Here is a 21,985-nt window from a genome sequence, read left to right as displayed (position 1 = left end):
GTTTTTGTCTCCATTCTTCTTCTTTAAAAGAGTAAGTTTTTTTTCCTTTACATAAATACAAAAGGCTACTTTTCTGTAACCACTAACTTCAGTGTAAGAACAATGGTTACCCTGGCAAATTAAACAACCACACTACTAAATGACTAGTGCATTAACTGGACATTCTTGCAGCTTGTGGTATGTGGAAGCTTGATATACTCAGACTGACTGCATTTCAAAAAATCCCTGAATGGAGATGAAGCATTTTAGGACATTCAGATAATGTGATAAGGCACAAAAGGAGGAGAAATTACAATGGGTTAACAAAGTAAGAGCAATGATGACTCTTAAATTGTTTATTTGTTTATTAAGGTAATGGTTTCTGTAAAACATCATACTGTTTTAATCAAAAAATATGTTGAAAATAATGTGAATTTTCACATATACTAAAATTACTACTTTAATTGTTTACAATGTTCTGGGTCACTGATAGATAGACATGATAATTCATTGTGCAGAAATATGTCCACTTCCTTGACTCTAGTTATCCTCCCAAACACCAATATGTTTAAAAGCTATTTTCTAGCTGATGGTTTCTGATGGGAATTCCTTTATGACATACAAAATGTGGTGGTTCTACTTGAGTCACTGTGCTTCTTTTCAGTAATAACACATTATTCTGATGGAAAAATTCCATAGAAGTGACTATTTTATGATACATTTTGTTTGGATAAATAAACACAAGGTAACTCTTAACTATTTTAAATGTCTCGAACATAAGAGGCAAATGGATTTCTTGTCTGAAGGTTGGATATTAAACTTCAATCTATATCCACTGCTGCTATAGATCTAAAAAGATCTGGCTCATACTGAAAAATCTTTACCTTGCATACTATATATTTAATCTCAAATGTACAAAAAAGCAAGAATGAGAGTACAGGCTTAAGGTTGATTTTTAAACTTATTTCAGCAAGTGCCCTTTCTTTATACATAAAGAATGTTAAAATGGGAAAAAGTAAAGTTTTTAAGTAATGGAAACAGGTTTTACGTTGTGTTGTCAATTTGTACATAGATTTTCTCTATTCTCATAGGGACCCATTATCTTTTATTTTAATGTCACAAATATAGTAACAGTGCAATGAAATTACTGTGAAAATCTCTTAGTGGCCACACTCTGGCACCTGTTTGAATACATTGAGGGAGAATTTAGTATGGTCAATGCACCTAACTAGCACAGCTTTTGAACTGTGGGAGGAAACCAGGGCACCCGGATGAAATCCACGCAGACACAAGGAGAACGTGCAGACCCCTCATACGTGACCCAAGCCAGGAATTGAATCCACATCCTTGGCGCCATGAGGCAGCAGTACTAACCACTGTGCCATCCTAAATCTGAATGTCATCTTCAGTTTGTGACGTACGGGTTCACTAGTTCCGTTTGCCGCCTCTACCCATTCTCGGCATGCCCAGCTAAAATTTAATTCTGGGAACTACACGGGAGATTGTTCCTCATTTAATTGTCTTTGCAACTTGTTCAATCATCATCATTAACATCCCAAAATCAAGAAAAGAACGATAAGTGGAGCAAATTAAATGTTTAGACAAAACAAAGACATCATAATCTATATTACATTAGTTTACAATGATTCATAACAATACTTCAGTAATTATGAAGTCACTACACGTAAAAATATTGTAACTATTAGACCCACAAACTTTTAAATGTTTTTCTGTGATTAGTTTTTTGTGATTAAGACCTTATTACTTTTATACAAATAAAGTAACAGCAAAACAACATTAGCCTAAGAATAACTTTGATGGGAATTGCAAATGACCCCCTTCAGCTTATGCAAAAGCAAATATTGACATTGAATAAAACTTGGTTTGCTAAATTACTGTAGTATTTCAGTATTTACATTCAAATTTATGCTTTTAACTTGTATAGTCATTAAAACAAAACTGATTAAGTAAATAATACAAAGAAAACATATCTAAAATCATTTGATAAGAATTCTAGCAACATGTTGTTTCACTTCATTATCTTGGTACAACATGAGCATTGCAAGTTTATGAGAAAATGATGTTGGATTCCCAAATAGTACTGTATAAAGAGATTGCATTTCATACTGAATAGAGCCCTCTAACAGATTCAAATTTTCCTTCAGATTTGCCACGAATATCAGCAGTCGTAGAAGTACATCTTTGTTTACGTAGCTGTCAAACAATAAAAGGAACGACAATGGTGCCTAGAACAAAGTATAAATGAATTCACAACATAGTTTATAACTTACATTTTAAAATAAGGGTCCAATTGATCCTCAAGTATTCTGATCGTGGTGAAAACTGGATATTACATCTACAGCCGTATATTTCCTTGCTTTAAAAACTGGGAATGGCTCATCTGTAAATGTCCCGAACACAAGTCATTTCTGAAGCTAGTCTTTGCCAAGACCACTTGTAATCAGTGAATCTGTTCCAGCATTTAATAGCCACAATAACTGGCCATCTTGGTCAGAAAAACCACTACAAGTGTGGCATAATTTCTGGGGGCTAAAATTAGGATATATTGTTGATTCAGTTTAAAGGAAGCTGCACTCTATTCAATTAAGGCAATAAATAGTGTTAATTTTGCATAATGAACAGAAGAAAACATTTTAACTGAACTTCTTTTAAATTGGGATATTATCCCAACAATAAAGTCACCATATGAATTCCTATGTTATTAGTGACAATATGGGAGAAGATTCTGTGGGTGAAATCCATTGCAAATATACAAAAAGATTCCTGAAATTCTTGCTGTTAGGGAGGAAATTCCAGGATTTTGACCCAGCAGCAGTGAAGGAATGGTGGTATATTTTCAAGTCAGGTAACTGCTGATGTTGTCTTTCTAAATGGTAGTGGTCATGAGTTTAGAATGAGTTCCTAAAATGCATCTTGTAGATGGTAAACACAACTTTCACTGTTTGTCAGTCATGAAGGGTTGAATGTTTGTAGATGGGTAGAAATCAAGCAGACTGCTTTGTCCTGGATGGTGTTCAGCTTATTGAGTGTTGTTGGAGCTGCACTCATCCAAGTGGAGAATATTCCAGCACACTCCTGACTTGTGCCTTTAGACGGTGGATAAGTTTTGGACAGTCCTGAGTTACTTGCCACAGGATTTCTAGCCTTTGACCTGTTCTGGTAGCCACAGTATTTATATGGCTAATCCAGTTCAGTTTATAGTTAGTGGTAACCCTCAGGATGTTGACAATGGGGGATTCAACAATGGTAATACTATTGAATGTCAAAAGGTGATGGTTAGATCCTCTCTTGTTGCAGATGGTCAGATCCTCTCTTGTTGCAGATGGTCATTGCCTGGTACTTGTGTTGCACAAATATTATTTGCCACTAGTCAGCCCAAACTTGGGTATTGTCTAGGTCTTGCTGAATTTGGATATGGACTGCTTCAATATTTGAGAACTTACAAATGGTGCTGAACATTTCAGCAGGGGGTGGATCTGGATAAGATACTTTTTTGGAGAGCGAGTGCAAGCTTAATGGGCCAAATGTCCACATCCTGCACTATAGGGATTCTATGGTAATATTGTCAGGGCCCATAGTCCTGGCGTATTAGTATCTTGGAGAGGGGGTTTAAGTTCAGGCAGAGAGAGGGGAACTGGAGGAATGAGGTGGACCTGGGGCTCAGTATTCCCTGCAGAACAAGGAGCCAGTGGTTTCTCCTCATCAACTGCCAGTTCTTACACAATAGATAGTAAGTAGCACAAAACTACAAGCAAATATAATCAATCACAGCACAAAACTACAAGCAAATATAATCAATCACAGCACAAAACTACAAGCAAATATAATCAATCACAGGGGATCCAATCTTTTTAGGCAAATGCAATGACATTTGCAGACATCATATCATCAAATCTCCAGGAATGTCTCCACAGTGACAACCCTACACAGAGGTATACAGCCTTTGTGCAAACTCCTAGACATGCATCTGGTTTAAACAGCGTGTATGTGAAAATAGATTTTGATGCCCTGCATATTGTAACCTCCAAGATCTTTCCGCCACACTAAAGACAGATATCCATCACGTAAACAAATTTTCTGACACTTGGGCTGACAGCTGCTGGAAGACATTATCAATAGACCATAAGAACACTCATATGTCTAGGATTCAGTGCCTTGATGGCAATAACTGCTTGGTTCTCTGCAACCCAAAGTCCTGAATGCCAAAAGATTGATAGGCTATGTTGTGTGAGGAGGTTGATGGTAATCGCTCACATTTTATATGCAAGCTGCAAGTAACTTGTCACATGCTTGCTAGTTGACCAGTTTTAACTGGTTAATATCTGTTAGTAAACATGTGTTTGGTAAACACACTTGTTTCTATGCCTAGGTTTTCACACATTTGGGCCTGAGCTCACTGTAATTTGGTAAGTGAAGAGAAGGTACAAAGCACTGAATAAACAAACGTATCTGTGTGGCTTTCTCAGAAAACTGGGTTTACACATGTACTAACCATTTGGTTAATCAAAAAGGAACAGTGGTACTAAATCCTACACTCATGCAATAACTTTTTCAGTTACTCTGAAGAATAAGAACTAAGAACAGGAGTAGGCGAATTAGCCTCTCAAGCCTGCTCCACATTTAATACGATTATGGCTAATCTCATCTTGGCCTCAACTCCACTTTCCTGCCCATCTACTATAGCCCTTCAAACTCTTACTAATTAAAAATCTATCCATCTCTTCCTTAAATCTATTCAATGTCCCAGAATCCACCACCACCTGGTAGTGACTTCCATAGACTTATGACCCTGTGAGAGAAGTAATTTCTCCTCATTTCTGCTTTAAATTTGCTACACATTATCCTAAAACTATGACCTCTTGTTCTAGATTGCCCTACAAGAGGAAACATCCTCTCCACATCTACTTTGACAATTCCCCCTTGTCATCTTGAATTACATCTCCTTTCATTCTTCTAAACTCCAAGAAGTACAGGCCCAAACTGCCCAATCTCTCTTCGTAAGACAAATCCCTCTTCTCTGGAATCAATCTTGTGAACCCTCCTCTGAACCGCTTCCAATGCAACTATATCCCTCAAGTAAGGACACTAAACCTATACACTATATTCTAAGTATGGTCTCAGTAAAGCATTGTACAGTAGCAGCAGCAACACTTCACTATATTATACTCCTTCAGCAATAAATGCCAAAATTTCGTTTGCCTTCCTTATTACTTGGTGTACTTGCAAAGTACTGCATACTTTGGTCCAGATCCCTCTGCACCAAAGCACTCAGAAGTTTCTCTCTATTTAGATAATAATTTGCCTTTATATTTTTTCTACTAAAATGGATAACCTCACACTTATCCATGTTAAACTCCTTCAGCCAAATTTTGTCCCATTTACTTAAGCTATCCATATCCATTTGTTAATTTATTTTGTTACCACAATTTACAATCCCACCTATTTTAGTGTCATCTGCAAATTTGGCTATGCTGTCTATTATTCCTGCATCCAAGTCATTTGTAATAGATGTAAATAGTTGGGCCCGAGGACTGAACCATGTGACACCCCATTACTTACATCTTGCCTATCTGAAAAAGATTATCCGACTTTGCTTTCTATTGGTTAGTCAATCCTCTATCCAAGCTAATAAATTACCCCTAATCTTATGTGAATTAACTTTGTGTATTAACATTTCATGTGGCAACTTATTAAATACCTTCTGGAAATCCAGATATGTAACATCTACAGAATCCCCATTATCCATCATGCTTATTACATCTTCAAAGAATTCAAGTAAATTAATCAAACATGATTTACCTTTCATGAAACCATGGATTGCATTTTGACTTTCTAAATGTCCTGGTATTACTTCTTTCATAATGGATTCTGGCAATTTCCCAAAGGTAAATGTTAAACAATTGGACTATGGTTTCTTACATTTTGCCTTCCTCCTTTTTTGAATAAGGAGGTTATAATGGCATTGTTCCTATCCATAGGAACCATTCTCACATCCAAGGAAATGTGGAATATGTAACCAGTGGATCTACAATCTCCAAAGCCACTTCCTTTAAGATCCTAGGATGAGGCCATTAGTCCTACGGAACTTGTTTGCTTTCAATCTCAATAGTTTGCTCAGTACTTTTCCCTAATGATAATGATAGTTCTAAGTTCCCCTTTTTCTATAACCTCTGCATTTTCTATTACTACCAGGATGGTACTCAATACCTCTGCCTTTAAAACAGAGGTAAAAATATTGATTTAGTGTCTTAGCCATTTCTGTGTTCCCCACTATTAACTCCCCAAGGGACCAACATTTACTTTAGCTACTCTCTTCACTTCTACTACATTTTGGTATCAATGTCAATTATCTAGGATACCAAATCAATATTGGAACTAGAAGGTAAACTCAAAATCTAAACTGGTAGTAAAGCTGTTTAAAACTGCATGTACTGGACATCTGTTCAAACTTTCTGGAAATCATGATCTTCGCCCCACCAAACATAAAATAATGTAAATGGATAAAACAAGTGAAGATCATTCTGAACAAAGTGTTACATTAGGACTGACAGTACCTATGAACCATTAGACATGGAATAAAAAGATTTCTTTTCTATCAATCTGTATCTGGTTTAAATCAAGTTTCAAGCAAAACAGCTCCAATTAATAACTTTATCATCTTACCTGAGCACAGAGTAGATCGTGAGTTAAGCCTGGGTTTGCAGACAAATTTACCAGGATTTTTAATACCTGAACCTGTTTATAAACAAATTTTTAAAAAAAATCATTAAAAGTGCCGCTTATAAAAACTGAACCTAGATCACCTGCCATTACCTTTTGAGGCTTCAGTGTATGTAGTTCATTAGGCACCAGTCACCCTCTAATCATTAATTTTTTTTACATGCGTTTTCACAAGTGTGAACAGGCTATAGAATCATGGAATCAAACAATGCAGAAGAGGCCCTTTGGCCCATTGAGTCCGCATTGACATATTAGAAACACCTGAACTCCCATCTAACCCTATCTGCCAGCATTTGGCCTGTGCCAAGTGCTCATCCAAGTACTTCTTAAAAGATGTGAGACAACCTGCCTCTACCATCCTCCCAGGCAGCAAGTCAGACTGTCACCACTTCTGGATAAAAACGTTTCTGTTCTAAATGGTCTCCCCTGTGATCTGTAAGTGATGGAACATCACAACCAAGATGTGTATTTCGTCCTCATATGACTTCAAAATTTCAGCAGGGGCAATTGGAAAGCTATCAAAATTGGAACCCTGATCAATTTATCTTTCCCTAACCCATGGGCACAATGATCAATCCCTGCTTCCTATTACTGCACCAGCTGTATACCAAACCTGTGATGTTTCTGATCTGTATGATTTAACTACTTAAGAATAATTTACTGATCATCAAAGAGACTTTGCTTCCAATGAAACCAAAATATATTCATCTAAATTTACATAATTATGCTATTTCTCATCAAGCACTTGTTTTGCCTAGGTTGCATAAACCTTTAATAGAACAGTGCACATGCAATTCTAGACACATACTGAAGTTCTACTTTCTGTGCTATGATCTGATTTTATATAATTGTTTATGCTTAAAGGCCAATGTTTAATAACAATCTAAAAACACAGAAGTCTATTGAGAGAACTCCATCAAAAAGTACAGCATCTCATAGAAATTTGCTTGCAGAAATACAATACTTTAAATTTAAAATTATGCATTATCATCAACAAGATGAAAGGATGTTAGTACCCAGTAATATTTTACTAACCACTGGGTTAGTACCCAGTAATTGACACCCAAGGTCAACATAAAGTACTCCGTGGTTAGGTCCTCTCTACGCAATTCCCACAATGTGCCTTAGGCAGGAAACATCATTCCTATTGCTCCAAAGATACTTTGATTCCCATTTCCCACATCAGCCAATTTGTTGTCCTCGATACCAAATTAGGATAGTTGTGTGTATACTCTTAAGCTCACTAGAAACTAGACTGAGACTGAGTTACCATTGACCAGACACTGAACTGGACTCGCCATATAAACAACATGGCTACAAGAGCAGGTCAGATGTTGAGAATTATGTGGCAAGTAATTAACTTCCTGACTCCCCAAAGCCTATCCATCAAGTATAAGGCATAAGACAGGGGTCCAATGGAATACTTTTCAATTGCCTATATACAATATTGATTGAAAATAGGAAGCAGAGAGTAATGGTCAATGAATGTCTTTTGGGCTGGAGGAATGTTTGTATTGATATCCTCCAGGGGTCAGTATTGGGACCCTTGCTCTTCTTGATATATATGAAAATCTCGATCTTTGTTTGTAAGGGAACTGTCAACGTTTGTGTAACTTGAAAGTACTGTAAACTGAGAAAGTGATGGTATAGAACTTGAGAAGGATATTGACAAGTTGGTGGAGTGGGCAGATAGTTGGCAAATGAAGTTTAATGTGGAGAAGTGTGAGGTGATGCATTTTGGTAGCAAGAACATGGTCAGACAATACAAAATAAGGAGTAAAATTCTTAAAGGAGTGCATGAACAGAGGGACCTAAATGTATATGTGCACAGATTATTGAAGGTGGCAGTGCAAGTGGAAAGAGCAGTTAATAAAGCATAGTACAGATGACCTTTATTAATAGGGGCATAGTGTACATGAACATGAAGGTTATGCTGCACTTATTAAAGACACTAGTTTGACCTTAGCTGGAATACTGGGGACAGTTTTGGGTGCCACACTATAAGAAAGATGTGAATGAAGTGGAGAGAGTGCAGAAGATGTTTACAAAAATGGTTCCAGCATTAAGAAACTTCAGTTATGAGAATAGTTTGGAGAGGTCGGGACTGTTCTCCTTGGAGAAAAGGAGGCCAAGAGGAGATTTGATAGAGATGTTCAATATCACGAGGGGACAGGACAGAATAGATAGGAAGAGACTGTTCCAGCTCGTAAAAGAAAGAAGAATGAGGGGGTACAGATTTAAAGTGATTTGCAAAAGAAGCAAATGTGATGTGAGAAAAAAACTTTTTCATATGAATGGTTCAGGTCTAGAATGCACTGCCTAGAAGTGTGATGGGGGCAGGTTCAATTCAGGAGGCCATTACAAGAGCATTTCAACAGAAACAATGCACAGGCATGTGGGGAAAAGATGGGAAGGCACTAAAAGCCACAATGCTTGTTTGGAGAGCCTGTGCAGACATGATGGGCCAAATGGCCTGTTCTGTTCCATAACAATTCTGTGATTGAATGTTATTGGAGCTGCACTCAAAGACCTTGATATCATCCAGGACAAAGCAGCTTGACTGGCATCCCATTCACCACCTCATTCTCTCCACACTGGCAACAGTTTGTGCTGTGTAGAAGGCTCCTTTGACAGCCCTGTCCAACCTGTGACCTCTAACACCTAGAAGGACAAGAGCAACAGATGAATGGGAACAAAATCATATGTAAGTTCCTCTCGAAGTTACACAACATCCTTGCCATTCCTTGATGTCGCTGGATCAAAATCCTGGAGCTCCCTTCCTAACAGCACTGTGGCTATTCCTACACAACATGGAGTTTAGTGGTTTGAGAACCACAAAAGTTAAAGTACAGGAAGAAGCCAGTCAGCCCAATATGTCTACACCAGCCACAAAAGTGAAAAAGGAAAATAACTGCTCCTTTTAATCCCACTTTCCACCACCTGGTTCAAGTCTTGCAGGTTACATCCCTTCAGATGCAGATCCAGGTAGAGTATAAATTCAGTGAATTCCAGGTGCTCAACCTCTGGATGAAAAGATTTTGCCCCCATGTTCTCCCTAATCTTTCTACCAAGCACCCTAAATCTATGTCCCTGGTAACTGAGCCCTCAACTTGGGGAACCGAGTCTTTCCTTTCTACCCTGTCTAGGCCCTTCATAATTTTGTGCATCACAATTATGTCATCCTTTAGCCTTCTTTGCCCTAGGAATACAACCCTAGCCTATCCAATCTTTCCTCATTACTGCAATTTTCAAGCCCTGATAACATTCTTGTAAGTTTCCTCTGCACTTTCTCCAGAGCAATTATGTCCTCCTTGTATTGTGATAACCAGAACTACACATACTCAAGCTGTGGCCTAACCAGCATTTTGTACAGTTTCATCATTACATCCCTGCTTTCATATTCAATGTCTTGCCCAATAAAGGAAAGCATGCCATATGCTTTCCTGACCACCTTGTCCACTTGTTCTTCTACATTCAAGAACCTGTGTACACATACTCCAAAGTCTCTCAATAACTTTCCATTTATTGAGTAATCCTTTGCTATGTCTGCCCTCCCCAAATACATTGCCTCACACTTTAATGAATTGAATTCTATTTGCCACTTCTCTGTCCACTCAACCAAACCATTGATATCATTCCAGAGTCAAGAGCTATCCTCTTCACTGCCAACTACATGGCACATTTTTATGTCATCTGCAAATTTCCCAATCATACCACCCAGTTTAAGTCTAACTCATTAATACATACAACAAGCAGCAAGGGCCTCAACACTGAGCCCTGTGCAACACTACTGGAAACTGTTTTCCATTCCCAAAAACATCCATCGACCATTACAATTTGTTTCCTGTCATTGAGCCAATTTTGGATTCAACCTGCCATTTCCCTTATATTCCATGAGATCTCATTTTTCTGACCAGTCTGTCATGTAGGACCTTGTCAAATGTCTTATTGAAACCCATGTGGACAATATCCAGTATGCTTCCCTCATCAATCCTCCTTGTTACTTCTCAAAAAAATCTATTCAGTTAGTAAGACATGATCTTCCCCTAACAAAGCCATACTGACTATCCCTTACCAATCTGTGCCTTTCTAAGTGATAGTTTATCCTGTCTCTCAGAATTGTTTCTAATAACTTGCCTACCACTGAAGTCAGACTGATTGGCCTACAGTTTTCAGCTTGTCTTTCACACCTTTCTTAAATAATGATATAAGGCATTTTCTCAAGGACAATTTAGGGACAGGCAATAAATGCTGGTCTAACATCATCATCTACATTCTGTGAAAGAATAAGCAAAAAAAAAAATCCTGACAGACAGAAGAAGATGGGATACTTTTATCTTATCAGCCTGGGCTTAATTTGAACTCAAGTGCCTGGGTGAAAGGACATTGTTCAATTTACTGCACCAATCTAATTTTCCTGGATGCCAGTTCTAATTGGCATTCTGATGACGTGGGCTTTATTCCCCATGTACATTTCATTCCACTGAATCTATCATTATAATGGCAGCAAGAATTCAGCTTGTCAAATATTTTTGGCTCATCATAACTCAGTGGGTACAAGAATGCAACATTAAAAAAATCCCTAATTAAGCATTACATGATTCCTCATTGATAGAAGCCACAGGGTGGTTTGTATTGAAATGGCTAAGTTCAAACAGGCAAGGTAGATGTCTTGGAATGATCTCCTGAAGAAAAAAAATTGAGGAATATTGCTCAGGTACAATAAAAGTATCTTTATTCTGCATTTGACCATGCTATTCTTGTGTGCCGAGAGTGGAAGAATGCTACAATCTGTCTTTCACCTTATTAAAACTCATATGCCACTCTGAAGTGAACAGATTATAGTTAATAAACAATGTTGTACCCTTGGACACATCATTTTTATTTTATGAAAGCCAAAATTTCAGCAGTCAGCAACTCATACCTTTACGCTTTCAGCTCCTTCTACTAGTAGCTTAAGAAAGTAAGGAATGGAGTTGGTCATCGCGTGATGATAATTGTTGGTAACAGATATGTTAGTCAGCACTCGAAGGCCAGCTACTTGCAACTCAGAGTTTAATGTGGTGGCTTCTACGATCTCCAATATTTGAGGGATCCAAATCTATAACAAATATAGTGTTTTTTAGAATGAGTATCAACATCCTTTGAGTGGACACCACATAGTTACATTTAAATACCTAATTTCTCAAAATAAAGTAAACATACAGTACAAAACAATTTATTTAAGAATTAAATACGCATCCTTACCAGAAAGAGATCACAGGTTGGCTTGTTTGGAAATTGATAAGTTTATACAGATGCAGTGGGAGAAAGGTATCTTTAATATTGTCCACTGTACTCTTGAAAAACTACAAGTCCAACACAGTAAAATATGGAAACAAGAAATTGTACTATTATAATTCATTAATTATGATAGATCTGAAATATAGTTGTCACACAGTCATTCTTCCAGACTCTGAACAAACAATCCTTCCCATTTGGGAGTACTTATGTTAGCTGAGAAGGATTTGACCCAGTAGCGTTATAGAGCTAATGTTAAGCAGGAATGTCCCTATCTTCCTATGAGTTTCAAGTATCATAGGAAAACAGTCACACAGAGCTCCTTACTAAGTAGGTAAACGCGTTCCATGATGTGATACTAAAAGGCACAAAAGCAAGGCAGGTCCCTAATGGAAGAGGAGGACTGAAAACAACAATAAAAAAACTGTTTTTGAGTTTTAGGGAGTGCCTGGGTTCTGACAGACTTGCATTTAAATAAAAGCTTTTCTTTGAAAACATGAATTTTCTGGTAATTTGGTCATTCTTAAAACAGGATTTCCCTCCTGTAGTGTTCTGAATTTTAGGTAGCTGTTCAATTGTAAAGAACAGACAGCAAAACTTCTGTCTGTCTTAGGCAAGTATTTGCCTAAAAACTATCTTGGAGCTAACAAGCCCTGAGAAATTGTGCTACAGGCTGGGACATATAAAATTATTTTAACTTGATAAGAGTGGCATCAGTTGCCAAACCTAAAGTTCTCACATTAACAATGACAGCAATGCTGAACTTAGCCGATCCAACAACTTCTGGGGTGCCAGCAGTAAATAGCTCTTTGTTAGAAACAATTTCTTTTCTCTTTTGAGATTTGAAAAGTTGGCCAACCATAGGGTGTGGCCAAGATTCTGATTCCAAATACTGCTGAAACTAAACACACTTAAAAATTCTGCAAAATAAATGGCCTTAAAATTTGTCTTTAAACCACAGAATGAGCTCTGGGAAAACAGTTAAGTATTTTGTGAAGTCCATTCAGGCACCTTTAGAACAAAAGCAGCTGGCTTCAATTATGATTGGAGCTGATAACCCTTGGTTGTCAAGGTTACAGACCCAGCCATAATGCACAAGTTACTCTGTCTGATTAAGGTAAACAGTACCTGGGAGTGACCTAAAAGAAAGGCCTTATTATCTGGCAGATCATTGCCTCTGTTCCATCTTGTTCTATAGGATATTTTGAGGATTTTTTTTTGCTGGTTTTCTTCTTTATCCCTTCATGTTGCAATCAGATGGTTGCTACATAGCCTTTTACTTGTTTGCTTACTATACTTATTACCACTCTCTTTGTCTTCTGCATCATTAAATCTTTTGTTGACTGATCTATCCTTCCCTCCAACTAGTATAGACCTACCTTATTGTTCTTCATGTCCCTCCCCCTTTACTGGCTTAAAATACTCTTATACTTCAATCCTTCTTCAGTTCTGAAGAAAGGTCATCATCCTGAAACATTGGGATCTTCCATTCCTGCCAAGTCAATAGATGGTTTGAATGGTTCACCGTATTTTAAGGCCCTATTGCCACTACAGTGGTAAAATTCTGCCCATTAACTCTATTTCTCTCCACAAATGCTGCCTGACCTGTTGTGGATTTTTGTCACTTTTGTTTTTATCTCAGACTTCCAGCATCCGCAGTATTTTTCTCTTGCAATATTATCTGCTGGTATCTAGTCTATGGCAAATTTAAATGAATGCAACAGCTAATAAGCAAATCTGGTGTTTGTTGAATAACTATAATTCGCTCACTACAAGTGCGTGACATGGCTGCTTAAGGTAACTGACACTTAGAATGTTGCCTTAATAAAACAATTAAATGTGTCATCTTGATTGGTCACTTTGATAAAGGAAGTGTGATGTGTAAGAGGGAAGAAAGAAGTACATTAAAAAGAGCTGCCTTGATGCTGTAAATCATCAGGGAGTCCAATTAAACCAAGGATATGTACCTTTCACTGAAGCTATAGGAAGACTGTTAAATAAAATTGATAAATTCTGCTGCGCTTGCTGAGTGGAGTGTTTGTTTCATTTATAATTTCACTTTCAATCTGCTGACTGATTAACCTTTGGCTTTCCTTTTACACCGGCAGCCATCAATCTACTTAACTGCACGCTCAAATTTCTTACCCATACACAGAGCAGAACTTTTACCTTACTTCAGTCAATCCACTGATCTTCCATAAATTTCACTTATTTGGAACTCTGCTAACTTGCAGTGTGAGCTAATACTTCAAATCCAATTCACCCATCAGCCAGTATTCACTGATCTAAGTGCCTCCAGGCCTGGCAATACTTCAACTTTTAAATTCTAATTCCCATTTCAAGTGCCCCAATGTCCTCGTCCCTCCCTACCTCTGTAACCACCTTCAGCCCCTACAGCTGATCCAGATCGCTGAACTCTTCCAATTCTTGTGCATGCTCGATTTTAATTGCTTTATCACTGTAGATGTCAAAGTCCTAAGCACTGGGGTTCCCTCCCCAAGTCTTTCTCCTCCTTCAAGATGTTCCTTAAAGTCTACACATATTATGTAGCCTAAACGGCTTCATAGCCAGGCTTGTGTCCTATGAGTTTTCTGTGTTCATTTGTGTGCACTATTTGGCTGCCACTCGAGACCAGAGTGCATCACTTTTAACTCCAGTTTATCTTCTCTCTTTACCTCACTTGGACCCCTGTTCTCCTTTATTTCTTCTTTTACTTTCCTTCAAATATTCTGTCCTCCCAAAATCCCTACCCTGACCCTTCAATGCTTCTTGATCTTCCTTCTCTCTTGCCACCATCTGGGCTTTATAGTGGAGAACTCTAATATTCTATATGGTGGTAGAAAGCGTCATGTCTGCAATTGACTGCACAATACTAATCTATCCATTGTAGCCAGGAACACAGGCAGACACTTTTCACAGGATAAAAAAGAAAGTTACCCATAACAGTTTATCTGCATTTACTGGCAGTTGGTGAAACAGCAAAATTGAGAAACGTGAGAGCAGATTTCCGGCCCTTGTTGTCCTTTAAGAAAAATATACACAGGAACATTCTTACTTCATACTGGTAATCTAGATTTATATGTAGTATTAAACTACTGTTGAAGACTTGTCCTTTGAATTTGTTTCAACCACTTAATTTGGCTACTTGTGGTTCCAAATTCATTCATGAGTAGGATTAAGGCTCACAAGCCAAACAGTATATATTTAAAAACACTGATCCTCTGGCGGTTCATGCTAGTGGGTTCTCTAATCCCGCTAGTGACGCATCCCCTGCTATGGGTTTCCTGGTAGGACGGGGTGGCTTCAATGGGAATTCCCACTGACAGTGGCAGGATCAGAAGATCCCACCAACACCGAACCGCGCACTGCCTCCTGTGACCAAGAAATATGCTGAGGGGACACTAGCGAATCTTGCCCTGAGTTTTGTTTTAATAAATCAAGGGATGTGGGCTTCACTGGCTAGGCCACTATTTATGCCCATTCCTCACTGCCCTTGAAGAGATGGCGATGAGCTGCTTTTTGAACTGCTGCAACCTATAGGTACACCCACTGTTAGGGAGGGAGTCCCATGCTTTTGACCCAGCGACGGTGAAGGAAGTTCAATACATTGCCAAGTCAGGGTGGTGAGTGACCTAGTGGGAAGTTTCCAGTGTTGATGTCCCCATTATCTGCTGCCCTTCTCCTTCTAGATAGTAATGCTCATGGGTTTGGAAGATCCATAGAATCCCTACAGTGCAGAAGGAGGCCACTTGACCCTTCAAGTCTACACCAACCATCCCACCCATGCCCTTTTCCTGTAACTCCACATATTTACCCTGCCAATTCCCTAAAACTAGGGTCAATTTAACATACCCAATCAACCTAACCCACACATCTTTGGACTGTGGGAGGAAACTGGAGCACCTGGAGGAAACCCATGCAGACACGGGGATGATATGCAAATTCCACACAGTCATCCAAGGCCGGAATTAAACCCGGGTCCCTTGTGCTCAGGCAGCAATGCTAACCACCATGCCACTGATGATGCTGTCCAAAGAGCCTTGGTATGTTTCTATAGTGCATTTGTAGATGGCACACACCGTTACTACTGCACACTGGTGGTGAAAGGAGTGAATATTTCTGGACGGTGTGCTGATCAAGCAGGATGCTGTTGTGCGTTTCCCCTGGGTGCTCCGATCCATTTGGTCAAATGTGGCCTTAATATCAAGGACAGACCTCAAGTTCAGCTCTTTTGTCCATGTCTGACCCAAGGCTGTAATTAGGTCAAGGTCTGAGAGGCCCCTGATGGAATCCAAACTGAACAGGTTATTGCTAAGCAAGTGCCACTTGATAGCACAGTGGATGACCCCTTCCATCACTTTATTAATGACCAAGAGTAAACTGATGGGGCAGTAATTGGTCAGGTTTGATTTGTCCTGCTTTTTAGGGTGCAGGATAGAAAATGCAACTGAAGATGGTTGGGGCCTACAGCACTTCCCTGAGGAATTCCCACAGTGATGTCTTGCAACTTTGATGATTTACCTCCAACACTTAAAACCATCTTCCTTTGTGCTAGTCTGAATCTGATCAGCGGAGGGTATTCCCCTAATTCCCATTGACTCCAGTTTTTGATGCCATACTCAATCAAATGCTACCTTGATGTTAAGGGCAGTCACTCTCACCTCATATCTGGCGTTCAGCTCTTTTGTCCATATTTGACCAAAGGTGTAATGATCAGAAGCTGAGTGGCCCTGGCGGAACCCAAATTAAGCAGGTTATTGCTAAGCAAGTGCCACTTGACAACACTGTTGATAACCCCTTCTATTACTTTTCTAACAATTGACAGTAGACTGATAGTGCGATAATGGCCCAGTTGGATACGTCATCTGTACAGGACATCTGGGCAATTTCTCACATTGCTGGGTAGAGGCCAGTTTGTAGCTGTAATGGAACATCTTGACTAGGGACCTACAAGTTCTGGAGCATATCTTCAGGACTATTGCCAGAATATTGCCAGAACCCATAGTCTTTGCAGTATTCAGTGCCTTCAGCAGTTTCTTGATCTCATGTGGAGTGGATCAAATTGGCTGAAAGCTGACATCTGTGATGTTGGGGACCTCCAAAGGAGGCCAAGTTGGATCATCCATTTGGCACACCTGACTGAAGATTGTAAGAAATGTTTCAGTCTTATCTTTTGTAATGATGTGCTGGGCTCCTCCATCATTGAGGATGGGAATATTTGTGGAGCCGCCTCCTCCAGCGAGTTATTTAATTGTCAACCACTATTCATGACTGGATGTGGCTGGACTATAGAGCTTAGATCTGATCTGCTGGTCATGGTATCACTTAGCTCCACCTATCACTTGATGCTTATGCCAACTGGCAAACAAGAAGTTATAGAGTCATAGAGGTTTACAGCATGGAAACAGGCCCTTCGGCCCAACTTGTCCAAGCATCCCCTTTTTTTTAAAAATCCCCTAAACTAATCCCAATTGCCTGCATTTGTCCCATATCCCTCTATACCCATCATACCCATGTAATTATCTAAATGCTTTTTAAAAGATAAAATTGTACCAGTCTTGTACCTGTGTGAAAAAATTGCCCCTTTGGACACTTTTGATTCTCTCCCCTCTCACCTTAAACGTATGCCTTCTAATTTTAGACTCCCCTACCTTTGGGAAAAGATATTGACTATCTACCTTGTCTATGCCCCTCTACAAGGTCACCCCTCAGCCTCCTATGCCGCAGAGAAAAAAGTCCCAGTCTATTCAATCTCTCCTTATAACTCAATCCAACAAGTCTCGGTAGCATCTTGGTAAATATTTTCTGCACTCTTTCTAGTTTAATAATATCCTTTCTATAACAGGGTGACCAGAATTGCACACAGTATTCCAAGTGTGGCCTTACCAATGTCTTGTACAACTTTAACAAGACGTTCCAACTCCTGTATTCAATGTTCTGACCAATGAAACCAAGCATGCCGAATGCCTTCTTCACCACTCTGTCCATCTGTGACTCCACTTTCAAAGAGCTACGACCATGTATCCCTAGATCTTTTTGTTCTATAACTCTCCGCAACGTCCTACCATTAACTCTTTAATATAAGTCCTGCCCTGGTTCAATCTACCAAAATGCATCATCTCGCATTTGTCTAAATTAAACACCATCTGCCAATCATCAGCCCACTGGCCCAATTGATCATGATCCCACTGCAATTGTGTTATGTTGCACCTTCACAGGGTTGACACCTCATTTTATTTAGGTATGCCTGATGCTGTTCTTGGGCCTCTACAATATACAGTTTCTAAATATTTTAGAGTTTGTACTGGTTTAACTCTCTAGGTAGCATTTTTGACTGCAGTCACAATGTTAGGTGTTCAAGCTCTATTAGGTCTTGATCACATTACCTCAGCTGTCAATGTAATACATCCCAGGGAACAATGAGTTTCAGAGGTTCTTTCTTTCAGATGCTATGCTAAACCTAATCTGCCTACTCCGATGGATGTTAAGGATTTCAAGGCACGATTTGAAGAGAAGAAGCGACTTCTTTCAGTGTTCTAGTCACATTTCTCCCTCAACCAGCATCATCTAAAACTGATTATGTGATAAATCACACTTGTTTGCCGAGTAGAATCTTGTACACAAATTGGGCATTTACATTGACCCAAGTTAAAAAATTATGCAAAAAAATGATTGCACCTCACGGTCATAATCATTTTGGAACATAAATAGAAGGTGAAAGGTGCAACTGTGCACAGTTGGGTACAAAAATGAGGAAGCAATCCTACTGTTGAGTTAGCACACTGCAAGACGGTTTTCTAACTTAAGCACAATAATGTTTCATTACCTTCAGCTCTACTTGGTTAGCAACATTCATGGAGAGATTATTCAGGACATTCATTGCCTTAACTTTGACTGATGTGACTTCATCAGATAAGCAATTTGCAACAACACTGAGACCGCCAAGGCTGCGAATCAGATCCTGAAAATATAAAGGCCAGGGTCAATATAAAGAATTCTTACATTCTAATATTAGGAAAATACAGCAACTTTATACAGTAACTCATGAGACCAGCCTCCCAACATTTTGTACTTTGTTGTTAGTTACTTTTCAGCTCCCTGGCCTGCCACAACACATCCCCACCCCTCGCCCACATGGCCATCTTGCTTCCATTAACACATTCTGCTATCTTACTTTTTGCTACTATTAGTACTCTTCATCCCTTAGTGGCACCATTAACACTCCCTTTTGTCTTAGATTCTTGACAAATTTGTCAATCTTTCCTTTGCCCTAACCTATCCCTGTTCCTCTATTCTGTCCCATCTCTTCCACTCCCTTTCAAACTATATAATTCTTTACATTTCACTTTTCTTTAGTCTTGTAGAAAGGTCATTTCAACTTGAAACATTAACTCTGTTTCTCTCTCCAGAGATGCTTCCAGACCTGCTGAGTTTATCCAGCATTTTCTGATTTCATTGCTCTTTTCTTTTACCATCTTCATGTCAGAACTGATCCTTAAAATTTGTTAAACTTTTTAAAATGGATGACAAATGTAACTGGGTGTACCTGATTAGTAGTGAACGCAGCACTGTTACCTAGAGTTACCAGAGTTAGTTCTCGAGTAGAAGAATCAGAGGTCTCCTGAAGTAGGCTCAGAATCACTTGTAGATGTTGCTGTTCCAAGCTATCTGCAGATTTTTCAAGTACACATTCTGACAGGAGAGGAGGAAACAGTACATAAATCCTTTTAAAACAAAAAGCCTTCAATCACTTTGTTATTCTTTTTCTGCCAAGAAGAGTTCTCAATTTTTGGATAGGAATGCAAAAAAAAATAAAGGCCAGAATTTTACCAAGCTGCTATCCACACGAGTCAGAGCAGGCTAGGGGTGGAATATAGAAGTCTGTTGATTTTACAGTTTCGGGACAAAAATCCCACCCAAAGACTTCGGTCGAAAACCGATGAGGGTCAAGAAAGCAATCTAAGCCAAAGGCTAAATTCAAGTACAATAGCAATGCACATTTTCAGAAAGAATTGACTTAATTGACCCCGAGTTAACTTTCTGTGTTTGGTTGATAAACTCCAAGCTGATTTACACAACTGGGCAGGAACAAGGCAGAAGATGGTAATAACTGTTCCCACAAAGAGTTCAGCCACATTGAAGCTTTTACAAAAGGCCAGAATATGAGTAAAAACAAAAGCACAGAATTTGCATGTGCTATTCTAATGGTCTATCCACAGTTTCAGCAGAGAGATTTCCAGAGATATATGAAAATGACCAATCCATAATTTTCTGGAAATTATATCACTATTATCCTTCATTGAAAACAGCTGGGAAGTAATCATCTTAGCTTTGCCCTTATTAAAATCAAAGGCAGTGACACATTTGCTGCAGTTAAATTTCTCTTCATGGCATTGCCACTTAGATTAAAAGTTTTGGAGCTGCAGATCTGGCAGTAGCATGATTTATGATCTTGCATTTGAAGAAGCAGGTTTTATTGACAGTTTTTGTGGATTTTGTGAAACTTTGCTCAGCCACCCAAAGCTCTTGATTAGTGACACACATTCCCTTTTAATGAGCAATCCAGTTCTTTTGTCTAATACAATGCTGATGACTTGGGAAGCAGCCTGATCCTTTGTGAGGTTGATTCATGGAGTCATGTGACATGAATAAAAGAAAAATCTTGACCTTGGACAGTCACTTTAGTGCTAATAAGAACATAAGAAATAGGAGCAGGAGTAGGCCATCTGGCCCTTCGAGCCTGCCCCGCCATTCAATAAGGTCATGGCTGATCTGTCGTGGCTCAGTTCCACATTCCCGCCCTCTCCCCATAACCCTTAATCCCCTCTCTTATCAAAAACCCATCAACCCACTTCTTAAAAATATTTAGCGAGGTAGCCTCCACCACTTCAACGGGCAGAGAATTCCAGAGATTCACCACCCTTTGAGTGAAGAAGTTCCTCCTCAACTCTGTTCTAAACCGCCCCCCCTTTATCTTGAGGCTGTGCCCCCTAGTCCTACTGTCCTTTCTGAGCGGGAAGAGTCTCTCCACCTCTATCCAATCCATCCCATTCATCATCTTATACGTCTCAATGAGATCTCCCCTCATTCTTCTAAACTCTAACGAGTACAAGCCTAGTTTATTCAGCCTCTCCTCATAGCTCAACCCCCTCAACTCCGGCATCAGCCTAGTAAACCTCCTCTGCATTCCCTCCAAGGCCAAAATATCCTTGCGTAAGTACGGCACCCAAAACTGCACACAGTACTCCAGCTGCAGCCTCACCAATGCCCTATATAGCCGCAGCAAGACCTCCCTACTTTTATATTCAATCCCCCTCGCTATGAAGGCCAGCATCCCATTAGCCTTCCTGACCACCTGCTGCACCTGCATGGCCACTTAAAGTTCTGCATTGAAAGAGACCATAGACATTTATAACACAATCCAAAGAGCAGATGAAAATACCTGCAATTAAAAATCTGCTCAAATAAATAATTGTTTTCATTACAAATTTAAAATTCTGATCATTAATTAAGGTTTCAAAGATGGCTATCCAGTTTCAAAAAAGTAACACATGAGGATATATATCTCAAGGAATGTAAGTATTAAATACAAGGGCAAAAATGGAATATTCCCTCTTTAAAAGGTTATTTACAAGTAAATTTAGGTCGCATTTTTAAATATACCACTCTAGCTGCAAACCTAAGTCTGAAACTGAATTAAAAATAATTTTTAGTTTTTTAAGATATTTTTGATTGGTGATAAATTAGCATTCCTGTATGATTTGTCTGTGTAGCATGCAAGAAACCATACTTTTCACTGTATACTAAGACACGTGACAATAATAAATCAAATCAATCAAATCATTGATAAGACAACTGATTCTCCCTTTTCTCAACTCTTCCTTTGCCAACATTGTGGGTGCAGCTGAAAGAGTTCAGAACTTCTGATAGTTGATGAGCCAGCGACCAATTGATAGTATCCGCCTAAAATCATAGACTGCCAATT

The 21,985-nt window shown here is 39.0% G+C and overlaps 1 protein-coding gene across 3 annotated transcripts in view; it reads right to left on the bottom strand.

Annotated features, from left to right (window-relative positions):
- Positions 1-64: 64 nt before the first annotated feature.
- armc10 (armadillo repeat containing 10) overlaps positions 65-21,985 on the bottom strand; it is a 31,124-nt gene continuing 9,203 nt past the window's right edge. The window contains exons 2-7 of one of the 3 annotated variants that reach the window (XM_080207479.1): positions 19,547-19,692; positions 18,827-18,961; positions 16,662-16,730; positions 11,645-11,821; positions 6,664-6,735; positions 65-2,225 (exon numbers count right to left, since the gene is read on the bottom strand). In XM_080207479.1, coding sequence (XP_080063605.1) covers positions 1,977-2,225; positions 6,664-6,735; positions 11,645-11,821; positions 16,662-16,730; positions 18,827-18,961; positions 19,547-19,692 — 848 coding nt within the window. In that variant the 3' untranslated portion in view covers positions 65-1,976. The remainder of the gene's footprint in view (positions 2,226-6,663; positions 6,736-11,644; positions 11,822-16,661; positions 16,731-18,826; positions 18,962-19,546; positions 19,693-21,985) is intronic. The other 2 variants (XM_080207481.1, XM_080207480.1) reach the window with 2 other exon arrangements.

The sequence above is a fragment of the Carcharhinus amblyrhynchos genome, chromosome 19 (genome assembly GCF_965287045.1).
Source record: "Carcharhinus amblyrhynchos chromosome 19, sCarAmb.v2.hapA, whole genome shotgun sequence".
NCBI lineage: Eukaryota > Metazoa > Chordata > Chondrichthyes > Carcharhiniformes > Carcharhinidae > Carcharhinus > Carcharhinus amblyrhynchos.
This window is presented reverse-complemented; position numbering and strand designations above follow the sequence as displayed.